This window comes from Equus quagga, chromosome 10 (genome assembly GCF_021613505.1).
Source record: "Equus quagga isolate Etosha38 chromosome 10, UCLA_HA_Equagga_1.0, whole genome shotgun sequence".
Lineage (NCBI taxonomy): Eukaryota > Metazoa > Chordata > Mammalia > Perissodactyla > Equidae > Equus > Equus quagga.
In genome coordinates, this window is record NC_060276.1 from 24,223,503 (window position 1) to 24,240,391 (window position 16,889).

Genomic DNA, 16,889 nt, shown 5'->3' on the forward strand with positions numbered 1-16,889 from the left:
GGGGGGGCTTTGGGGAGAAAAAGGAAAAAAATAAAATCTTTAAAAAAAAATAAAAGACAAATATTATATCTCTTTGTGAAATGTTCTAGATGGTCAAGATCAGCACTGTCCAATAGAATTACAACGCAAACCACATACGTAATTTAAAATTTTAGAGTAGTCACGTTAAAAAAGTAAAAAGAAACAGTAGGAATTAGTTTAAATAAAATTTTTATTTAATCGAATATATATTTAAAATATTAACATTTAAATGTGTAAATATAAAAATTATTAATTAGATATTTTGCATTCTTTCCTTCATACTAAGTCTTCAACTCTGACTGACCACATTTCAAGTGCTTGATAGACACGTGTGGTGAGCGGCTACCATATTGGACGGTACAGACCTGGGTCTTTCAGCACGTATTTCCCACATCTACTTCCAAAGCACTCCTGTGGTCTCTCCCTTATAAGTGAATATTTGCTTTTTGAAGGGGAGCAGGATGGGGAAGTATTACCAATTTTAAATATTACTGGAGGCCATCAGTCTTAAGAGAAACAAAGACCAGCATCCTGACAGAGAGTGCAGAGAAATAACTCCAGAGAGACTCGGTTTGAGCCTGTAGGACTGTGCAAGTTAAGAGTTTCTTCTCATGAAGTCAGTCCTGCCTTGAGATCCAAGGTGCTTCATTGAGTTTGGCAATTGGAGACAGCGAGGTATTCCGTTTGTTACCTTAACTTTCTAATAAATTTCTAATTTCAAGACATAGCTCTTTACAAGTGGATAAAACAGGAAGGATAATGATTATACAATTTACAGGGCTCAGCACTAGGAAACATTTTTTTAGGAGAGCATTAAGGACTGCCATTCTTAATCGGCTGGGAAGACATTACTCTTAGAACATCTGAATAAGCATACACATTCTGTCCAGCTATTGAATTTCAGTGAAGTGCAAATAACGGAACTGGTATTGCCTGAGAGAACTGGGTAGTGTCCATCTCTACTCATTTAGGATGTATATTTTTAGATATGTCTTTAAGAAAAAGAACTTTGACTTTGGGGTCAGGTGTAGTTAGATCTACTATAACCATCATTGCTCATTTGGAGGTATATGTTCTGGTATGAATGATTTTAGTATTATTACTTTCTATTCACTTGCAGTTTATTGGTGACCAGGTAGTGAAGTTGGTTAAAGCGCAGACATAGCAGGATTATGGGTCCAATCCTTCTGATTATGAGTTTTCCTACTACTCTTCTCCGTCCTGACCGAGCTCCAGTCCCACTGGGCTCCTTAGTGTTCCTCACATATTCCATACAAGACTTCAGGGTTTTGTGTAATTGATTTTCCTTCCTCCTAGAAGATTCTTCAACTAGATATTCATATGGTTTAACTTCTTTCAAATCTTAGTTCAAATATTATCTCCTCAGAGAGGCCTTCCATGACTACTCTTATTTTTTCTTCATAGCACTTATAACTACCTGACATTATTTCATTTCTTTGTTTCTTTGTTTCCATATGGTTATATTATATTAATTATATTATATGTTTACTCATTGTCTGCCTGTCTTAACCCACCACCCTCTCATATGAGTTCTGGGAAGGTAGAAATTTTTTTTATTTTATTCTCCACCATAAACTTAGAAAAACAGTTCCTGACACAAAGTAGACACTCAAAAAATATTTGTTGAATCAATATATGAATGTATCTTAACACTGTCCTGTTTTTTCATTGCTGGTTAGACCCTTAATTCTAGCCAGTTGCCTCATAATGTTTACACTTGGGTTTGGGGGACTTGCCTAAAGAGTGTGGCTATAAATACATACCATAGATCTGGATGGGGATCCACTAGAAGCTAAGGACTGTGTGTCTTCATCTTGTATCCAAGGCTAATCTGCAACCAGTGTGCCCTGGTTAGGCTGTATGGGTTGTTTATATCTGATATTCATATTGGTCAGCCAATGCCTGTGCTGTCTTGGCTGTTATTTTTATTACCTTTGCCTGTATCCCAACATTCCCAGTGTGCCCAGCATAAATTTTGAAAATATTTCTTAAATGAATCTGTAAATACATCCCCACAGTAGAAGTACTGTCATATCTTTCTGGTGGTGTGTTGGTATGGCCCAAAGGTCAACATAATTTTATTTATTGGTCTTAGTATGAACAAAATATTATTTATTTCTAATAGAACTCAGGCATTGGAGTTGTTTAGTTACCTCAGTCTACCCTGAACATAAATGCACTTTTTGACTTCCTTTCACAACTCAGCATATGGAAGTTCAGTTTGGAGGAGAGAAAAGACCAGTAGCTTGCCATGGTACCCATAGTCTGTAGCAAGTAAGTTAACTTTCATTATGTCTTCATACAAATATACATTACAAACAGCTTGTTGCCTGGAAAAGACATCATAAACTCAAAAAAATTATAAAGCTTCACCACCCTCAAAGAGTATTCTACGAAATATGTCCACATCTCTTTATCTGTCTTGATTGACTAGAAGCAATCCATTTCAGATGATGGTGAAAAATTAATCCTTACCTTATCATTTTGAAGTGATTCTCAGCACATGCATTTTCTCCCTCATTTTTGAGTGCCCTCCGGAAACTGGCTTAACTTAAATAAAGTATGTGAAATAGCCCCCTTGATCTCCAAAATGAGAACTGCTGTGCCTTTTGTTCCTTATGGCCCATCTAATTTCACAAAAGTAACTGAACCGAGGGAATCAGACACATTTTCAGTATAGCTTTTAGTATCTATCATATTCAAATTATTTGAGGAGCAGAGTAGACCAAATTTTCTACAAAGCTGATAAACAGCTTTAATTGGAACAAATATGTGAAGCCAAGCATACTTTGAGGCTTTTGGCAAAGAAATCTCAGAGATGTCACTAATATACCTTTATTAGCATGCCATACTGTACCTTATGCAGAACCACTATTATTTGAGTTTCAATTGTTTCCAATAATTGCAAGAGAAATTCGTCAGGCAGCACTGGCCTTAATCCAAAGAAAAGGGTAGAAACCAATTAAATGTTTAAATGTTTAAAGGATAAATTAGAAGATATGTGTTAAAAATCTCTTTAGCTCCAACTAAAAGTGGATGAATGATTTTTAAATAGACTATCTGGCTAGCTTTCCTGTTCTCAGTTGCTAATCCATATACTATATATGAGTATTAGACATACAAATTTAGCCCCTTTCAGTCTGCCTAGTAACATAAAGAAAAATATGAGATGGCTTATGAATGGATCCACTTTTTTTTTCCTTTTGGTAAGATCTGGTTGATGTTTAAAATTGCAATGAGAAAACAAAAGGATTTCCCCAGCTTTTTTCGTAGGCACCGTTTTCTTCTAACATTCTTTCCCCTCAGTGACCTCATTCACTCTCACAACTTCCACTGTTGCCTCTGTGCATATATGATTCTGCAGTCTTGTTCTAGCCTTCATATTTCTCCATAACTTCAAACCTCCAATCCTCCTGTGTTGAACATGTCTGTCTAGACAGCCCATTCATCCCTGGAAACCCAGCATCTCTAAAGATGAATTCATTTTATTCTTCTCATCACACTACCCTGCCCTTAACCAACTATTTATCATTCAACAAACACATATCCAGCACCAATTATTTGTAGCTAGAGCCGGGCCAAGGGTGGAATTCCCTAACTCTGTTAATGGTTCCACCTACACGTGTGCATGAGCATGCAGGGACACACACACACAGAGCTTGTTGCCAAATCCTGAGATGACAATTATGCGATTTCTACCTGAGGAAGCACCTTTGCATTTCCACTGCCGGTGCCCTAATTGAGACACATTATTTCTCACCTAGATTATTGCAGTGCCATCCCAATTTGTGTTCTTGACAAATCTTTAGGGCTTCAATTCATCCTTTTCCACACCACTACTGGATTTATCTTTCTACAAAGGCTGCTCTGATATCATTTATTGCCTAGAATCCATCAGTGCTCCCCACTGCTATCAAATTAATCTTCCTAAAGAAAACTGATCATATCACTCATCTGCTCAGAAAATAGCAATGCCTTCGTGTTGCCTAATAAATTGAACCTAAATATCTAAGTGTGGCCTTCATTGTCCTCCACTGTATGGCCCTAATCTACCTTTCCAGCCTTAACTCCACTACCATTTGTATATAGTCAAACTCCAACCAACCCTAGCAACTCACTTTGCCTCGGAAGAATCTTGTGCTTTGTAAAATCATATTTTGTTCAGCCTGCCCCTTCACCCCACCCGTTGCTGTCACCTTTCAAAGCCCAACATCCTTCAAGGTCCATCTCTAATCCTACTTCCTTCATTAAATTATCCCTGATCATCCAACAAATTTTAATCTATTGTTCATTTACGCCATTTCTTTTAAGACAAAATTTTATTTTTCCCCAGATGGTAAACATCACACATGTTCACTGTAAAAAATAGAGACAACATGGGGCCAGCCCACTGGCATAGTGGTTAAGTTCGTGCACTCCGCTTCACTGGCGTGGGGATCGCGGATTCAGATCCCTGGTGCGGACCTACACACCACTCATCAAGCCATGCTGTGGTGACGTCCCACACAGAAAATAGAGGAAGACTAGCACAGATATTAGCTCAGGGCCAATCTTCCTCAAGCAAAAAGAGGAAGATTGGCAACAGATGTCAGCTCAGAGCCAATCTTCCTCACAAAAGTAAAATAAAATAGACAATACAGAAATCATGAAAAAGAAAATTAAAATCTTCCATAAGCCCCCCATTCTGTTAACATGTTGCTATATATCCTCCCAGCCCTTTCTCTCTCCGGACATCAACATATGTACCCACATACACACCTAATATATGGATCACACTGTTTGTACTGTTTAGTAGCCTGATGTTTTCCATTTGATGCATCATAAATATTTCCCATGCCAATTCATAGTCTTCTGCAACATGATTCAATAGCCACGTAATCTTGTATTATTTATAATATCATCAGTTATCCAATCTTTTTTGCTGGATAGTTAGATTGATCATAACTTTCTAAAAGTTTTTAAATGTTACAATGGATAGCCCTGTAGTTTGGTACACATTCATAGTTAATTCATAGAAATTGAATTGTTGATTAAAAAGATAAGCCAAATTTTAAGTTTTTTCATAAATGATGCCCCATTACCCTCCAAAAAGATGATTGTTTTTTATATACTTTCATCAAGACTGTATGAGAATGCCCATTTTCCTGCACACTGATCAACATAGGTATTTTTAAATTCTCTGATAGCAATTTGAACCTGGGTCATGTCAATTATTCTGCATTATACTATAGTTATTTTAGACTTGTATTACTCCCAACCCCTACCCTAATGGGCATCTAGATTTGAGCATCTACGCAGCTATCATAGGACCTTATGCATACTAGGCACTCAGGAAATATTTGCTGAATTGAATTGAATCAGACCCATAAAGGTCTCCCATGTTCTCAAAATACCTTTTCCACCATTGCTCTGCAGTTTCCACATGCAAACTAGAGTTACACAACGAAGGGAAATGGAAAAGGAAGGGGTCCCAGCACTGAGGAGCAGAGTCCAATGCCACTGTAGTTGGGTAACTAATACTCCAACTTCTACCCTATCACTGGCATAGCTTCAGCCTCAAAATTTTAACAACAGCTGCTTTAAAAAGTAGCTACCTGTACGATGTAGGTATAAACTGCAAGTTGCTTGGCCTAAAGAGAAGAAAACTGGTCATGACATTTTTAGATGCAAAGGGACAGCTGGTTTAGAGACGTTCTCAGCAAGTCTGGAATAAGTTCATGTATGGCTTGTTTTCTTGCAGCAGTACATTTGTTCGGCCTGACTTGGCAGTTGCAACCAGTTGAAGGAGAGCTCTATGAAAATGGAGTTAGCAAGGGGAACAGAGGGACCGAATCCATGGATACTACTTACTCTCCAATTGGAGGAAAAGTTTCCGATAAATCAGAGAAAAAAGGTACAGTGATCAAAATGATTGATTGATTATTGATTACTTTTCTTCTAATTTGGTCGTTAGAACCAAACCTGGGATGGTTTCACTTCACATTAAATTTCATGATCACTTGAAAGAAGTACTTTCCGTGGACAGAATAAATACATGTAAATGTCTGGTGAAAGCAAATTTTCCTTTCTCTAGTGCTTTCAGTATAAACCAATTAAACTTTTCAAATACGTTGGCAATTTTGAAAATAGATAAATATTTACAGGATGGAGGTTTCAATACAATGGAAATTGCATTTCGCATATAACTACCCTGAAGCAACATGGGATTTTGATTAAGTTCTCTGTGTCCGAGCCCAGCATTTATATATAACATTTTACAAAGAGTATATGGGAATTCTTCTGTTTCTAATAAGAAAAAGACTTTTATGCTTAATATAAGGGTGAAGGTTTATGTCAAAGTAGGGGAACATGAAGTTTTTCTAATTAGGGAACATGAATTCTTCCTAGTTGGAAAAAAGGAAAAAGCACTTTTAGTACTGAATTGTTAAATTTAACCAACGTAAGCTCGAACTACTTGACTTATTTACAGTAAATGTCACAGTACCAGTACTCTCAACATCTTATTCACATTGAATGGTCTTAATCTTAATATACAAGCATTGAAAATAGCTGGAAGTTCGTATTATGATTTCTCGTGAAATAGGATTCAGTATAGAGGGACTCAAGCCATGTAAAATTTCAGGATGTCAATTCAAAAAGTAGAAATTGAAAACAAAATGTATAATCAGCACTATCCTAAATATTTTTAGATCAGATATAAACAGATGAATGAATGAATGATGCAAACCCTACCCACAAGAAGCTTCCAATTTTGTAGGGGTAGGAAGACAGTGTTATTTTGGTTCATTGGTTTCAAATAAGATATTTTAGTTTCTTTGGAGGGGCTATCTGTAGGTTTGGTTCTGTTTTGATTTTGTTTTCTTTTGAAAAATAACTGCTTTGGTCCATTCTTTAGTAAAAAATTAATGCATAGATTTCAGGAAAACATTATGGTTTGTTCTAGTTTTCAATTCATGCTGCAGTTTGCCTTACATCCTCATTTAGAAATACTGTTTCTACTGGGCTGACCTTTCCCAGCAATTTCATTGTTGCTGCTGAGAGGGGCTGAGGATAGTGCAGGGGTCAGAGATAGCAGAGGAAAGGGTCTGAATACACTTGGACTTGGACTTTTTCTCCCTTCTCTCCTACTATTTGATTCCTTTTTATCTGCAAGTACGAGAGCCACCATTTGGTATCACACGCCTAGAGGTTTTTTGCCATACACACTGAAAATCATGAATTATCTGTTTGAGGAAAATGAAACATGCAAGACAGCAGAAGATCATCACATAATTGTAATCATTGTATATTTGTTTTTATATTCTAATTCAGATCTCTGTAATTCCTTCCCACAAAGTAGTTTGATGATGATGACTAATTTATTAAATAATTACACGTGCCAAGAATTGCTCCAGACATTTAACATGTATTGTATCATGAAGGTAACATTATGGTCCCCATTTTCCAAATGAGAAGCAGAGGCACAGAGAGTTTAAGTAACTTGCCCAAGGTCACAGAGCTAGAAACTAGTGGTCTGATTCCAGAGCCTTGTCTCTTAAATTCTGCACTCTACTCAAATCCACACACAAAATGTATATGAAAACCACAAAAGATAATTTACATGATGAAAGCAAAGCGCCAGAGTCTATTCATGATAGATTTTAGAGAAATTCTATACACCTATATTTCAATGTGTTGTGACAAGTTTCATAAATGAAAACTGTTTTTAAGTTTCTGCTTAATTATAACAACAAAAAGGCCAAACCAATCTCAATATAACACTTTATTAAGGAAAGTCATTATAGGTTGATGCCATATATAGCAAGTTGTTATCTTAAACTGACTTTTTATGGAAGTCTAAACAAAACTTTATAACCGCACATCATAGTTCTGCTATATTAGGTCTTTACTGCATGTTACTTACCAAGTAAAAACATAGCTCCTCTTTTATAATGCCATGTGTATACTAAACCAAAGCTTGTGGAAGATATAATATAGTATAAGGATATTTTCAAATGGTCAGCTGTATCCTTTTATGATTTTCTAGACATCACACACCCCATAAATACAGTGCTCGAAGCTTGTCTTAATGGTGCTGTATGGATTAAAATATAAGCCTGAAAACCAAATAATTCTCTTTACATTGTTTTCCTTACTCTCCTGGAGGATCATGCATTGTAGCACTGTGGTTAAAAGCCTGGACTTTTGAGTCAGACACATCTGGCTTTGAATACTGACCGTGCTGTTTACTGGCTCTCCAACCTTAGGAAATTAATTGAAATAACCTCACTGAACCAGTGTCCTTGTCTGTAACCTAAGGATGATACAATAAACATAAGGATGATAATAGTGCCTGCTTCATATAGTGGTTGCAAGGAATAAGTGAGACAATGGAGGTAAAGCATATAGCACAGTGCCAGGCACATTGTTTAATTTAGTAGTAATTATTATTGAGCCAAATGAGTGGAAAATTACCTTGAATTTATTGTCATCCTATTAGGTACTATAGATCCTACTTTCAAACTGATACCAACTTTTCCATGACTGGCGGTGTAGGAGAAGAATAGTTTCCCTTCTTCCCTTCTAGGTTCTTTGGCTGGTCTAATAATTAAATTGACCTAAGGCAGATTAACAGGAGACAAAACAAACTTCACACTACAGGAGCTCATAGAAGTGTAAGACTCAAAGAAGTGACCAAAGCAAGGAGCTTTTATACCTTTTAGACAAAGATACAATAAATTTGTGGAGAATTAACAAGACAAAGGAGTTTGGGCTTAGGGTAGTAAATTAGTGAAGAAGTGACCAGGTTTGTTTATCCAGCCTTCTTGGTTCTGAATTCCGAATCTCTGGTGATAAGGATGCCTTCTTACCCTCCAGGTGTAGGGAGGGTACCCTTCACATGGGAGATTTATTTCCCACTTTCAGGGGGACAAAGGAGGGCCAGAGTGCCCTTCTAGCACTGGCTGCTTCTTAAGTAACTTTAATTCAAAATTATCACTATGCCATAATGGCACATTCTGGGGTGGCATATTCTGCTTCTCTTCAATGGCTTTCCTGGGATTTAGATGTTTCCTCTCTTTAAAGTTTGGTCTCTCTTTACTTACCAATTTAACATCTATTATTTTTTAATAATCATCAGCTTTGTCATTAGAGTGATGGATAAGTAGAATGACACTTAAAAAAATCAAATTCTACTGAAATTGGTTCCTCATTAACAGTAGTTATATGCATCTGCTTCTCATTCAGAGATTAAAGAATTTTCTTACCAGTTAGTTTTCCAAATGAAAGAAAAAAGAATATTTGATTATAGACATGATAAAATTTTCTTTTTGAAATTTATTTCAATAATTTGAGTTTAATTTCAAAAAGAAGACATAAATCACAACCACATGTTGGAATCTAACAGAAAAATCAGTCGTCAGTTGTTCAATAAACATTTATAGAATTGAAAGCATTGTACTAAAATAGCCCCTACTTCCTTAAAAGCTTACACACTGATCATAACTCTTTCTCTTCAAAGAGTAAACATTACGTAACAACTTTAAACAGAGCAGGGAACATGAAAAAATAAGAGACTTATTCCTAGATCTGAGTCATGTAACTACCATAAATCGAACTAAAAATAATTACAGTGTAATTTGTCAACAAATATAGAAAGTTAAAATCTTAAAGATTATCACATCCAATATCCTTATTTAAAGATGAACAAACTGACGTCCAGAAGGGTCAAGAACACACAGAGAGAACTGGGCCTAGAGCTGAGGACTCCTGGTTCCACCTCATCTGTTTTCTCATCTCTTATGGTAATAATGTAACGCAAACATAGAAATTGCCAAAGAGGTTTTCAATATAGGAAGTATCAAAGACAAAAACTGAACAGGTGAGGAAGTTGATTTTATTCAGGCTCTTGCAATAGGGAGAGCACCCCAGATCTGAAGATTAGAGTGTCTGGGCAAGGTGGTTTTGCCTTAGACTTTTATAGGAGGACTAGATAAGTTACACATGGGATGATTTATACTTGGGATTTTGTACTCAGGGCAAGTCTGACAGTTAGCTGAAGATGAAATGTTTATCTCTGGCTAGCTAGTTGAAGGGGATACAAATAGTTCTAATCTCTGCTAATTATTTATGAAACAAAGAATCAGGAAATTGGAGGTCTGTATTTGGTCTTTCAGCAGGTTCAGGTAAAAGGAGAAAGGTCTGTGTTTGGCATTGTCACAGGTAAACAAGAGAATCATAGGCAATTCTTATGGGAGTCCTGAGAAAGAATGGACAGAGAGCCTTATCTAATCAGTCACATGGAAAGGGTTTTTCTTAATCTGGTTGTGTTCATTGTTTGTTTTGCGGTAAGCCATTTCCTAAAACAAAAGGGTAGGAGGATTTCAGAAAACAAAAGGTTGGGGGAAATTCTTAACCAACACAGTTTTCCAGGAGCATAGAGCTCAGGTAAAGTCCAACATTGTCAGTCCCAATGTGAAGGAGGACAAAGATTATTGGGTAGTTGAGGATACTGAATTCCTGCAAGTTACATGCCAAAATAGAGCACTGGGAACAAAGGGTAGGTGGAAAGATAGAGAACTAAAGGAGACTAAAGACAACCTTTATCTCCTTTACAATTTTTGCAAAAGGCTGGCCTTGGGGGAAGGTGTCATTTCTTTTAAATTCATCCTACAAGATCTATCTCCACAAAGTGGAAGAAAAAAATGACATTTTCTAGTCAGTGTCTGCTGAATATACGACCGTGTAAACAACATATAGCTGATTGATATGACACAATTTATAGCCTGTCATGAAAATGCTTTAGCCAAGACCAAGCAGTGACTATAGCTTCACCTCTCTGGGCTCCATTTTCTCATCTGAAAAATAAGAGAGTTGCTTTTATAAGAGAGGAAAAATAATTCTCCCTCTACCCTCCTAGGATCTTGGCTAAGGGGACCCTCCCCCTGTAAAAAAAGACAGGTTAACAAGAGAAAAACAAGTTTAGTAAAATGTATACCTCCTGTATACATAGGAGATACCAGGAGTAACTCCCTGAAATGGCCCAAGCCACTACCTTAAATACCATCTCCAGCTACAGGCAAAAGAGGTTAGGGATGAGGAGTCAGTTATGGGAGGTGACCAGGAAAAGTATAGTAAACAAGGGTAAGGTTGTTACGCAGCTTTGGGTCCTGGCCTTCTGCAATGATAAGAGTTTCTAGGGATGTACAGTCATCCTTCTTTTCCTGGTACAGAGAGAAAAACAACCCTACAAATGGAGATTTCTCTTACAAATGTAAATGTCCTTACAAAAGGGTAGCTTTTACTCCCTTTGCAGAGCATTTCCTATGTCAGCTGTTTCTTAAAAATAATCAGCTCGAGACAATCCTTGTGCCAAAGAGGCATATTTTGGAGTTACAAATTCTGCTCTCCTTCAGCTTGCAACCCTTTTAGGGGCAGGGGAGGGGTACTGGGCTGTGAAAGACTTTTTGCAGATTAAATCTTACCCAAAAATTACAAATATAAAACAGATAAAAGCCATGCTTCTCCAGATAAAGTGAGGGAGGGGAGAAGATTCCTGCCATGCCTCCCCCTCCCTTCCCCTTTCCTTCTTTTGTCCTCCATTTTCTTCCCAGCTGCTAAAGCTTTCACAAACACAAAATAATGCTCAGTAGGACTAGCTTATCTCTAAGATCCCTACATGTGTGCACATTATGAATCAGTGAATTCTAATTCTGCAGTTAAAGAAGAACAATTAGCCATTCCAAGTGAAAGTGAGCCTATTTTTGCAAAAGGTGTATACTCTTGGAAAATGGTTGAAATGTACATCTATAAAATTTGTAAGCCACGTTTGCCATTTAAAGTACTTGCACAGAATTCTATTGAAATTCCAATAATTAATTCCCAGCTTTATACCTTATAAATTTCAATTTTTGACATGTATGTAACAATAACAGTCTGCACTCAGAGAGCATTTACAATTTCAAAATAATATCTTTTATCCACATAACAGTTTTATGCTATAGCAGCTATTGTTCCCCTTGTTTTATAGTCGAAAAAGAAAACACAAGAAGGTTAAGTGACTTGCCTTGCATAATAGTCACAACTACAGGCAGAGCTGAGATTAGGATCCAGTCTCTTCTGACTGTTAGCTCAGCATCCTCCTTTGGGTCTTTTTTTAAAAAAATGTTTTTTTAAAGATTGGCACCTGAGCTAACAACTGTTGCTAATCTTATTTTTTTTTCCTGCTTTTTGTCCCCAAGTCCCCCCAGTACATAGTTGTATATTTCACTTGTGGGTCCTTCTAGTTGTGCTATGTGGGACGCAGCCTCAGCATGGCCTGACGAGCAGTGCCACATCCGCGCCCAGGATCCGAACCAGCAAAACCTTGCACCACCGAAGCAGAGTGCACAAACTTAACCACTTAGCCATGGGGCCGGCCCCTAAAAATTCTTTTCTCAAGCCAATTGTTTAAGTAACAGCTGTCTTGATTAAAAAGATCTCAATGCAAAATAGTCAAATGTATGTCACTTCCGTAAGAGTACTTTGCAGATCTTACATTTCACACCAAAGATGTAAGTTCAGCAAGTGCTCTCTCTTCCTCAAAGTGAACATACACACACACACACACACACACACACACACACACGTACTCTTGGAAATTGAAAGTTAAGCAACAAAATCGACCTGTTTATGACGGCCTTTCATTGTAGACCTAGCTGGTGACGTGTGTGTAGCTTGTTTTTTGGCTTTGTTTTTTTTTTTACCTGCAGCATGCTTACATCAGAGGCAATTTATGCAATGACAATTGTGAACTTTGAATAAGAGGTTGAATTCTAAATTGACTTACAATTTCACTGATATTTATTTCACAGACTCAGTCAGTAGGTAAAGAACTACACCTACCCCACCCAGGTAGTCATTGTGCATTCATGTGGAACAGAGTCCTGCAGTATAATTCTGTGGTTCTTCAATATTGGTTCATAGGACATGTGGATGTTAAAATGCACTCAGCTGCCCTTTGAGTCAACCCATAGTTTCAGTATCTTTTACTTAAAGGATATTAGAGCCCAGGACATTGTGGTAGAATTGGGAATAATTCATATAAGCACAACAAACCACATGAATAAAATAGTAGTAATGCACTAACAAAGACAACAATGTTGGGAGCTTAACATTATTATTTTTAAGGATTGATGGCAAATTACAGTAAATGTTTCCTATAATGCTATATAGATGTTTCTCTAACACAGGGTTTCAAGGGGCCCAGCTAGAGTGCTGCAGCTTGTTTTCAACTATATTAAATCACTTTATCAATATATTTCAGTTTTAACAAAAGCTTTTCTAAAGCATACAGGAGACCTGACTTCTAAAACAGATTTATGGAAAGAGTTCACTATGCTAAAAGGCAAACTTATTTATGGTATAAAAAATTCATGCTAAATGTTCTTGGTCATGTATGTTTAATGTTTTATTCTTGTTTCATTTTAATCCTCATTTTACTTTTTTTTTTAAACTAATACACACCTTTCCTGTGATGGCAAAAGAAATGTGTCTGCGTTGTGGTCTCTTAACCTAATAGTCTACATCTGACAGGAGCACTAAGTGGTGTGCTATAAAATGGCATATTTATCCACTTGGACTAGTCCTTCAAAAGCTACAGCATCTTGCCCTAACATCCTTATAACATCTTTTGTTTTTTTGGAGGAACCAGTTCATTGTAGAAATGTATCAGCTATGTGTAAATTTAATTCAGTTGAGTATCCATTTATATCTTTCAGTGTGTATTACTCTTGGAGGAAATTTAAACATTTACTAGCTTTTTTGTGAAGTCAAAGGCAATTTTAGTATGTGAAATTTACTTTTGAAAATAAAGCCCTTGAGTTCCAGCATTTCATGCACAAGTCTGCATTTTCCCTGTGAATAACTTTGGTAATCCCATAGATAATAATCACATGTCCTTTTTTATCCTTCATCTTTCTAATATTAAGAGCCTTTGGTTTTACTTCTGTGCTCTTCTTGTAGCTTCTGTTTTCTCTTCATCATTTTAGTTGTCTTTTCCTATTTCCATTATATATCTTCCAAAAGATATCTTGACCAGATTGCACACAAATACCATCTTCCCATTTCCATTGGTTTAGAGAGAGGGAAGAATAAAAGTAAAAAGCTAGATTATGAGAGAAATGATTCTTGACCACCTCAAATCCTCTATTAAAATAATATAAGGGGAAGAAAAATGAAATCTCAGCATTCAGAAACATAGAAGCTCATGATTTTTAATGCTGTATGACTCAAAGTGCTATTTTAACTGTACTAAGTACTATGGGAAGTTAACAAATGAACCTAAGGACATAGTTTTTGCCCTTGAGAAAGTTCCTGTTAAATGGGAGAGCTGGAAGAAACATGCATACTGTCAAGGAGGAAAACTTTCTCCTCTATCCTTCTAAGTTCTTCCAGCTAACCTAAGAATTAGGTTGATATAACACAGATTAACATGAGAAAAATAAACAAAAGTTTAATAACATGTATACATCCTATATACATGGGTGATATCCAGGAAAACTAACTCACCTAAATAGTCAAAGCCCTCACCTTAAATACCAACTTCAGCTAAAGACAAAAGAAGATGTTGAGGGTGAAGAGTCAATTATGGGAGGTGAACAAGAAAAGCAGAGTAAAGAAGGGAAAGGTTGTTATGCAGATTTAAGTCTTTGTCTTTTGCATTGATAAGGGTTTCTAGAGATAAGGTCATCTTTTTCTTCCTGGTCCAGTGAGAGAGACATCCTTACAAATGGAGATTTCCCTTACAAATGTAAATGTCTTTTACAAAGGATAACCTTTATGCCATTTTCAGAACTTTTCCTGTGTCTGCTATTTCCTAAAAATAACCAGCTTAAAATAATCCTTATGCCAAAAAGGCATATTTAAGGGTAGCAAATTCTGCTCCCCTACAGACCTGCCTTTGAAACTTCCCCAAGAAGTTTCACAGTCCAGAAGTTGAGTCAGTAGCTTGTTCCATCTCATTAAACCAGCCTCTTAATCCTGACAACAGGTCAGTTTAGTTAAACTCATTTCAGGAGACAGTGATGCAGGTAGGCTTCCAAAATTAGGCCTATATTATGCAAGCAATCAGGGATTTAATAACAGGTATTTCCGTGGGAAAAAAAGAAAAAAATAGTCAATGATTAGAGCAAATTATAGACCAGTTTCTGAGTTCTGAGGGTAACCAGTTAAGAAGACTTTTAGATGTCTTGCTCAATGCACTTTCAGGTGGAGTGAGGGCCAGCAGTAGCAATTTGACAGATTTTCCTAATTTGCAGTTTGAATGTTTCTGGCAATTTTTCTCAGTGGCACATACAGCAACAGCATGAAGATTATCCATTCATGAGCTATTGTGGTGATTTCTCTGAAGCTTATATCAAGTTGTCCAACTTTAGTTTGCATGGCTTTGGAAAAAGGGCAGTTTTAGTTCTTAATGATTCCAAGTCAGAAAGGGGGAGAAAAAATTGGAAACGTTAGTTTGGAGAGTTGTAGCAAAATATTGAAGGAAGCTAGAAAAATTTATGATCCAGTCCAGTTTATAGGTAGAAAACAAAAGGTTAAAAAACAATGAATAGCGTTAGAATCTAATATCCACAAAGGTGTATTATTGTCACACAATTTTTCTCTCTAAAATTACCCCTACTTTTACCAAAGATAGCCAGATTAAGACTAATTTGTTTGCAAAATAAGTCTAGTATGACTTAAATTGTCCTAATTATTTACATAAGCGTGGCAAGAATGGCGATTGATCGTATAAGTTCTTTTAAATCTGCTTTGCTGGAACTTTTCACAAAGAATCTCAGATTGAACTTTTAAAGACCTCTTGAGACCAGGAAAGCCAAGACAAGAACTTGCCATCAGACTTTGCCTGTAATATCTATAGATTTGGGTGAAATATTCTCTTCTCGAGATCCCCAAGATATCCTAAGGTTCCTGAACCTGCCAGAAAGTGACCTTCATTACTCACCTGGTTAAGCTGTTGAGAACCCTGTAAGCATAATACCAGTACCAGGCTGTTTTTCCAAGGAGCTTTTATTGGCCCCATAAAATCAATCTTAGTTCCTTAAAGCTGTCTGGTCGTACCTGAGTTTATGCTTATGTCTCTCAAATATGACATTCCAGTCAAAGCTTTGGTCATAAAACCAATGTTTCCAATCATATGCTGTTAAAAGGAGAACAGATTCTTATTGAACTTATGCAAATAGCTATAATGCTATGAAAATAACACTCACTGAGAGTTTTCAATTTTGGAGGGATCAGGTAGGGAGAAAAAGAAAAATGGTTCAATTCTGTTTACAAAGGTATAATTTATCAAATTTCTGTAAGTCATAGTTAGCTTAAGAGGAAAGGTTTCCTTATATTTGGAATACAAAAAAAGAATCAGAAATATTTCAAACAAAAAGTCATAAAAATTATAATCATCCTTCTCAGTTCATTCAGTCCCATGTAATTAATTCTTGTTGATCTTGATCTTTTGTTAGAGGTTTTATGAAGCCCTCAGTTTCTCCACTAGAGTTCTGTAACTTCTTCTCTAGTCAATGGTATGACCTGAAAGTTTATTAGAAACCTATACTCAGAGTTCTTTCCATGAGTCTCACTTCCATGAAGATGAAACATTTATGCAAAAGTATCAGAGTAAAACAATAACTGCAAATGACAGAGGACTTAAAAATGGCAATGGTTAAAAATCTGATTGGAGTTCATTATAATGCAATTGACAAGGAAATTTGGTTATTTCTGTGACACATAACATTTAAGCTAACTAGAATTATGACAGGTAACATTATACCAGGACATATCAGAATTTTAAGAATTTTATACAATTTCTAGGACACTAGTATTAATAACGT

General features: G+C 36.4%; 1 protein-coding gene across 1 annotated transcript in view; it reads left to right on the forward strand.

Annotated features, from left to right (window-relative positions):
- Positions 1-16,889, forward strand: part of TENM1 (teneurin transmembrane protein 1) — a 526,446-nt gene that overhangs the window by 245,288 nt on the left and 264,269 nt on the right. Inside the window, exon 6 of the mRNA XM_046672513.1 lies at positions 5,783-5,935. Within this exon, the coding sequence (XP_046528469.1) occupies positions 5,783-5,935 (153 nt within the window). The remainder of the gene's footprint in view (positions 1-5,782; positions 5,936-16,889) is intronic.